Consider the following 7743-nt stretch of genomic DNA (forward strand, 5'->3'; position numbering starts at 1 on the left):
CATTACATTTGAAAATGTAGTTTTTTTCGACTTTTAATATATAAACATAAATCATAATAATTAACATATTTAATCATAATTAGTAATTAACCAATTTACGTTAAGGCTATAAAATTTTGATTTTTGATGTGCTGTTTAATTGAATATTGTAGAGTGGCTAAATTTGATTTAAAATAATATCTAATTTGATTTGATACACAAAGTTAATGCTTCACTAAAAGTAATTTCTAATTTGGATCATTATTTGGAGATAAAGTTTGATGTAAACTTCAAAAAGATCACAACTAAAATATCTCTTGATTTTTCGGGACACGAATACGACCTTACCTCTTCAAGTACAAACTATTATCGTACAAATTATTACAGTATTATAGAAGATCAAACGTAACATCAGTCTTATTGATTATCAGTACCATTTTACTAATTAAACATCAAAACAGATATTATTAAGTTTACTAAACTACAATTAGTGAAGTACTAGTATTAAACATCCAGTTCCTATTTATCGCGCTAATATCTTCTTCATCATCATCCTCTACGTCCCATAAGAATCGAGCATAAGAAGCCAAAACACAACTGCAAATACAAATACAAAATTCACGAAGTTAGATGGTTAATTGAAAATATATCTTAAGTTTTGATAATTACTTGCTTGAAGTATGATCGTATCGCAAATACTATACCAGTCATGGGGATCTGCTTCGATTGCTTGATTAAAGTAAGATTCGGCACGATTACCATCTCTATGATCCTGCCAAATTAGATCAGCATACATTGATAAAACATTTCCATCATTTGGATTTGCAAGAATTGCTCTTTCATAGTACTCTTCCGCCTTCTTGTGATTGTATCGAACCTACATAGTAATCATATAAGATTCAAACATTAGTATTCTATAAATAGAGTTGGGATTTTTCGAAATGTGTAAAAGTCGATCTTGTACATGGTGTTTATATATTGTCTTTAAAGTGACAGTTATTAAATTGAACACCAACTTTATACACATTAACGAGACTATTTTTAATGATATCCATTAATTTATCCGCTATTTTTAGGTTAACTTACTTCTTTCAAGAACTTCGCGTAATTAGCTAGTAACAAGGCATTGCCCGGGTTGGCTTCCATCATATTTTGATAGTACAATTCGGTATCATTATGTCCATGATCCGAACCACCATTAGATCCATTCCCACCACCAACACATAACTTACCACCATTGCCACATCCACCATTACCGCCTATCGTTGACATTTGCAACATCTTACTACATTCATCACGTGCGTTTTTCTTTATAGTACTATTCGAGTGTAGATCATATGTATTCTTGTTGGATATAAAAGAGACGGAATGGGTTCGAGTGAGGGGTGATGATTGTATGGGTTGAGATGAATGAAGGATAGGTGTTGAGGAGCATCTCAACAGCATAATTTGACCTCTACTTCAAGTTTAGAGAAGGAAGATTGATGCTCCTTTGAAGATTAATGTGTAAATATGTATGTTCCACGTACCATATATATATGCACATATTTGGACTCATCAATTATTGTGTCCCAATCATGTAGAAAGAGATTGATACTATACTATTATTTTTTTAGAACCGCAAATATGTATGCCAAATAATTAACCTAGTATATAGTATATAGATATAGATATCACGGGTAGACGGATAAAGTTGATCTCTTTTCAGACTAATAAGAGAATTGAACGAGAGTGCTTGTAATAATTTATAAGTATAGATATAAGACCTGATTATTTATTTACTTTAGAATACTTATAAGACATACTATCAGTTTTTCGATCGTATCGCCTCACTTTCACATGTAAAGTTTAAAGTGTAACTGGTGAGTGGTGAGGATTGACACATTATGTAAAGTTAGAAGGTTAACATATATATAGGGTATGTTTGTCAAAATTAGCTGTTAGGTTTTAACTAGTAACTAGTACTTTTTTATATGCATTTAGTTGTTTGACAGAGTAGTTGAAAACTTGAAACTATTAAAATAAATAATAAATGACAAAAAGTTAGAAGCTAAAAACTAAACCCTAGTTCTAGTAGTTTTTAGCTTTTTCTATCTCTCTAAAAGCTTTAAGATCTTGCAACCAAACAGAGCTTTTTATTTTATAGGAGTTTTTTCATATAAACTAAAAGCTTTAAAAAGTTTGTTGCCAAACATAAATATGTTTACAAATGAACGCGGTTTAATTGGGTTATCTCGTTCGTTTTAACATTTTCGACTTTTTTTTTAGTCACCCTAAGATATGTTAGCTGCTAGGGAATTCGGACCGAAACCAGAAGATATCACTATATTAACCACTACCTTATGTAAGGAACTGGTTTGTGTAAGTTCCTCCGGTAATTAAGAAAGCGAGGAACAACTTCAAAAGAAAATATCAAGCACATGAACAAAATATCGCGGTCGAAGACGTGCTAATGAACCTCTATACCACAACCATAGGAACTTAGTTTTCAGTCACCAAAATTATCAACTCTCAAGAATAGCTTTCGCTTTACATCATACGTGTCGCGTCTCAAGCTCTCAGCTATGGTTACATCTCAGTGATGCATCTTTTAAAATGGTTACCACAAACTGTTTTAGCATTAGACTTTTAAAAATGACTCAGAAGATCATTATCAACTAATATAACTTTAATTTTGCCAAATAAATAAATCCACACATTAACAGCATATAGTTTGCAAACTAAATCAGATCTTAGATATGTAGTGTTAAAAGCACGAGAGTTGGAGATAGTGTTTTTTATTCGATATTTAATTCAGTGTTAGTTTAAAACACTGAATTAAAGGTTAAAAAATGTCAAGACTTAGAGTGGTGTTTTTTAGATTTAAAAGTGAAAAAAAAAATGAGTTTTCAGAACACTGAGAAAGGAAATTTCAACAAAAACATTGCAAAAGAGTGAAAAACCACTAAACTTCAAAGTCCCTGAATAAAAAAATGGTTTTTCGGAACAATGAGAAAGGAAACTTTAACGAAAACATGGAGAAACAGTGGAAAATCGCTGAACTTCAAAGTTCCAGTATAACAACGTTATCACGTTCTCTTTCCAGACCGATGCAAACAATATCTCCGATACTTATAAATATTACAACTTTACATTTCCCTCATACCTGGCAATTGAGACCCATACTCTCAAATTTGGGTCAAATGTGTCAAACTTTCAGATCAATTTGGTCATTAAAAAATTATGACGGACAATGTAAACCAAAACTTAAAAAAAAAGTCCAATGAATTTTTCTCAAACCTATTGGTTATTACACAAAGTATAAAAAAACGGGTCTAATGGGTATCAATACCCGAAGTTTGTTAAATAGAGACAGATCAAATGGATCATATGAATGAGTTAAATTAGTCGAGCATAACAAGTTTCATCCGCCAATCATTTATGAAAGTATTAATGGTTATATCAATTATTATATATATATATATATATATATATATATATATATATATATATATATATATATATATATATATAATAATAGTAATAATAATAATAACAAAAACAATATAATATATGTAAAAAATTAAATGTAAAAGTTTATGACCCGTTTGAACATATTTGACCAATTACCCGTTTCGACCTGTTACCCAAACCGACCTAGCCTGACCCGTTTGAACCCGTTCAAAATTGTTCTCGTTTGACCTATGACCCATTTCAACGAAAAATCGTTTTCACCCGTTACCTATACCGACCGAACCTGACCCGTTTGTCAGGTATACTGCAAATCAAGGTGGGTATGACACCTACACCTTTATTTATCCCATACATACTAAAAGCCGTTAGGCTTTTGGTCTACACAAAAATGACAACAGTGAATACCGCCTTTCACACTTTGCTTTTTCACTTTTCCACCTTCACCTTTACCTAACTTACAAAAAACCACCAAAACCCAAGCGAATAAATTGTAAATTCCCTAAATTAAAATAAAAACTTCACCCAAACCTTTCGACAGCCCGTATCTTCCTCCTCGCTCCGAGTTAAATTTCACCAAACACTCCGTTAAACTCGAAATATTTTTTCGAACAAAACGAAACTAACTACGTTCGAAACAGACACTTTTTAAAAAAGGTAAACACAACGACAACCCGTATCTTCCCGCTCGCCGCGAGTTAAATTTTTCCGACAGCACCGTCAGACTCGAAATAATTTTATGAAAAAAACGATACTAACTACGTTCGAAACGGACAATTTTTAAAAAACGCTAAGCACAACGACAGCCCGTATCTTCCTGCTCGCCGCGAGTTAAATTTTTTCGCCAACACCGTCAGGCTCGAAATAATTTTATCAACAAAACGAAACTACCTACGTTCGAACCGGACAGATTTTAAAAAACACCAAAGATGAAGACACCAACAACGGCGCATAACACATGGACCGTTTTCTCTTCTGTAAATAAAACTGTGTTAAATATGAATACGCCGGCCGAAAGCTCCCGCCGCATCGGGCGGGCCGGGTCGTACTAGTTTAGGTTATAGTTCGAACTTTATTAATTTTATCATCTTAGGAACAGGACGCCTAAAAACCCAACACGTGGTTTCAAATAATGCAATATCAAAATTGAACTTATTTGGTGAACCAATTAATATATAAACATTTTTAAGAGATGATAATATGAAAATTGATACTTTTGTTTAGAGAAAAAGATAGGTAACCCATGGTCCATGTTATAGCTGCTAGAAAAGGGTAAAGGTGATAAAGAGGGGTCTCAATTATTTGAGCTTAACCAAGTACATTCTGTTGGAACAAAAGCTAAACGTGACACGTATATATCAAATAAAGGAGGTCCAAAAGACGTTAGCTTCATGATAAATTAAGCCCGTAGATAGTAACGCGTGCGATATATTGACACGACACAGGTTCATCCCAAAAGAACACAAGAAAACTACAAATACATCTGCAAAAGAGTTGTACATTACAAAGAATATTTTAGCAGCTACGAAACTATATATATTGTTGTTTTATTATGCATACGATCTAGTTTAATTTAATCATGATATCTACACGCTATATATATTTACTGATTCATTTCCAGAATCTAGGCCCCTTGTCGGATTTTCCATTATTCCTTCCATCCCAAACAGATGACCAGAAGAAGAGAGACATCCAAAAGAAAACAGCAAAAAAGATCTGAGCACTTTCTTGTAATCTAGAGAGTGATACAATTGAACCTGTTTTTCGAGATAACAACAACGTTACTATGAAATGTAGAGACTTGATGTCACAAATGTAATATATAACGATAATTCCTAAGGGGACTTTGATGCAGCAACAATGTTGCTACATTAAGCTACGTTCAATGGAGCATTTTCCACCAAAATGCCACTAATTTTATTTTCTAAAGAATTGAAAACATACCAATCGTCACCATAATAAAATACTATCAAGGTTGAAGAAATCGCTTCTCGTGAGAACTCGGCAGAGACTTTTGTAGGAGTTCTCAGCAGGAGTTCTTGGGGTGAACTCAGATGTTGACTAACTTTCATTTTTGAAAATATAAATAATAAAATTTAAAATATATGGTATAAAGTGTATATATTTAATGAAAACATTAAATAACTTAAAATAGAGGGTTAAAAGTGTTTATTTAAATAGAGCACAGGGTTAGTTTGGTAAGCACAAGGGTCTTTGTTGACCAAGTTTATCTCATATTTTCTGATTTTTGAACCGATTTTCCGATTTTTTCCGATTTTTTGGCCGTTGACCGAGTTGACTCGGCCGTTAACCAATCTTTTGGCCGAGTCGGGGACCGAGAACTGGGAGCCAATTAAAACCAAGAACTCCCCGGGTTTTCGGGCGAGTTGGCTGATTTCTGCAACACTGGATACTATACTCAATATCAACTTACGGATAATGTGTCCTAAATAATAGTCCTGCAAGTAACTTATGAAATGCTAAATAAGGTTTTAATTTCTTAATGAAGCATAATTCCTATTCCCTAAACCTCCAAGCGATTAAAATCAGCATCACGAGTTTATGTTGCACTATTTCAATATTAAAAACTGTATCCCTAGAAGCTAAATTCTTTAAGAAAATGTTCTGTTATGATTACGACCTAGTTTACTACTTCATTTCCCATCTTTAAATCCACCGATTAAAATTAGTAAACAACTAGTTACATATGAAATCTGAACTTTCATCTCCGATTAATACACATGTGGCACTATCAGTAAACTTCACAGCTCTTACGATTAAGATTCTTAAATTCAATTTTTAAAAGCTCCGGAAATATTTCCTGAATCACCAACGCATAATACCGAATTTAGATAATTTTCTGTCCTTTTGTGAACTTAATGTCATTAGATAACACTATTAGTGGGTGCATGTTCATCGTTATTCTTAGGCACTTTAGAAGCATATCTTCATGTCCTTATGGCTCAACAAATGTGTTCAATATAAGTTTAACTTATAACCATTGTTGTAAATCTCCTTATATCTCTCCGAGATCTCCCTGAGATCTCGTTTCTGGAAAGCCGCCGAGAGATGTCCATCTCCCAAGATTTCTTGGTCAACGAGGTCAAACTTGGTCAAAGCCACGATTTCTCGAATTTTCTCATAAAATCTCGTAATTTTTCGGATTTTCTCGCACATTTATTCGATTTACTTGTAAAATCTCATAAAAATGTAAATAAATGTACATACATTTATTTATTTATTTATATTATAAAAACTAAAAAGTCAACATAAGTCAACGCCCGAGATTTTTCCGACGAGATCTCCCCAAAATTGTCTAAACGAGATCGAGATCTCCAACCTTGCTTATAACCTCTAAGGTATGCCAAAAGGCTGATTATCTAACACCTTAGCGTATTTATTGCACTTAAAAACACAAATATAGGCACCAGATATATGCATTCCTAGACACACAGTTTGATTAACAGAAATCTAACCTAGAATTCTAATTCGTTCATAATCCGTATCAATTAAGCAATTTCAATGATTATATAGCACAAATTTACGGTGTATAACTACGAGCCCTAATTATAGCAAGTAGTTAGATAACGTAAGCATAATTTGCTGATAATTAATTACTGATATAAAGAAGCATGTGCTGCTATACCAGAACTAGAATCCTGTTCATCACCAGGCGGAGGGCCAGACTCCGGTGGCGTCGCACCGCACCGTCCACGCCATAGATTCGAATTTCGCGACGGAAGCTGATACGAACGTTGTGATGATGATGTGATTTTGCTGGTGGAAATATTGCAGAATGGAAGGGAGTTTATTGATGGTAGATGAGGATTCGTAGCGGTGAGAATAGGTGAATTCCGGTTGTGATGATGGTTTACGGCAGTCGGAGATAGACGACTGGACGCCATTCGACCTACAACTGATATTTTCAGTTGAAATGGATGCGAGTTATTTATTTTGCATTCATATATTGGGCCTAAGAGCTCAAATTGGGCTCATACGATGTTCCCTTGTTTAGTCATGGTGAGAAATCAACAATGAACAAAGCAAAAGGTTTAAAACTTAAAAACATGAAATCAAATCAAATATTCAAATATTATCAATAACTAGTGAAATGACCCGTGGAATCACGGGTTTGTTTACACGAAATAATTTAATGATATGTTTTACGTATTAAGTGAACGTAAATGATAAAGTCATTTAGTTTAATGACCCGTGAAACCACAGAGCCCGACTAAGAAACTCGTCAGCTGAACATTTCATCAAACACCTAAAATGCATATTAAACAATCGACATCCAATCATAATAGATTATAT

At 33.5% G+C, this 7743-nt stretch overlaps 2 protein-coding genes across 2 annotated transcripts; both read right to left on the reverse strand.

The window, feature by feature from the left end:
• Window positions 1-276: 276 nt before the first annotated feature.
• On the reverse strand, window positions 277-1467 carry LOC139869377 (uncharacterized). Its single transcript, XM_071857695.1, has 3 exons — window positions 1066-1467; window positions 684-856; window positions 277-576 (listed from the first exon to the last, which is right to left on the reverse strand). The coding sequence occupies exons 1-3, from the start codon at window positions 1423-1425 to the stop codon at window positions 456-458; spliced, it is 654 nt and encodes a 217-aa protein (XP_071713796.1). The 5' UTR covers window positions 1426-1467; the 3' UTR covers window positions 277-455.
• A 3372-nt stretch (window positions 1468-4839) lies between these two features.
• On the reverse strand, window positions 4840-7349 carry LOC139867301 (uncharacterized). The gene is made up of 2 exons (XM_071855654.1): window positions 7076-7349; window positions 4840-5186 (listed from the first exon to the last, which is right to left on the reverse strand). Exons 1-2 carry the CDS (start codon window positions 7332-7334, stop codon window positions 5041-5043), a joined length of 405 nt encoding a protein of 134 aa, XP_071711755.1. The 5' UTR covers window positions 7335-7349; the 3' UTR covers window positions 4840-5040.
• Window positions 7350-7743: the final 394 nt, after the last annotated feature.

This window comes from Rutidosis leptorrhynchoides, chromosome 9 (genome assembly GCF_046630445.1).
Source record: "Rutidosis leptorrhynchoides isolate AG116_Rl617_1_P2 chromosome 9, CSIRO_AGI_Rlap_v1, whole genome shotgun sequence".
Taxonomy (NCBI): Eukaryota; Viridiplantae; Streptophyta; class Magnoliopsida; order Asterales; family Asteraceae; genus Rutidosis; species Rutidosis leptorrhynchoides.

What these genes read in the sequence shown, in the direction of transcription:
- LOC139867301 (XM_071855654.1), bottom strand. Translation starts at nt 7,334, where the DNA reads ATGGCGTCCAGTCGTCTATCTCCGACTGCCGTAAACCATCATCACAAC. An exon ending in TGAACAGGATTCTAGTTCTG is followed by an intron (nt 5,187 to 7,075) that starts GTATAGCAGCAC and finishes CTCGAAAAACAG; the next exon opens with GTTCAATTGTATCACTCTCT.
- LOC139869377 (XM_071857695.1), bottom strand. Translation starts at nt 1,425, where the DNA reads ATGCTGTTGAGATGCTCCTCAACACCTATCCTTCATTCATCTCAACCC. An exon ending in ACGCGAAGTTCTTGAAAGAA is followed by an intron (nt 857 to 1,065) that starts GTAAGTTAACCT and finishes ATTACTATGTAG; the next exon opens with GTTCGATACAATCACAAGAA. An exon ending in GAAGCAGATCCCCATGACTG is followed by an intron (nt 577 to 683) that starts GTATAGTATTTG and finishes TTGTATTTGCAG; the next exon opens with TTGTGTTTTGGCTTCTTATG.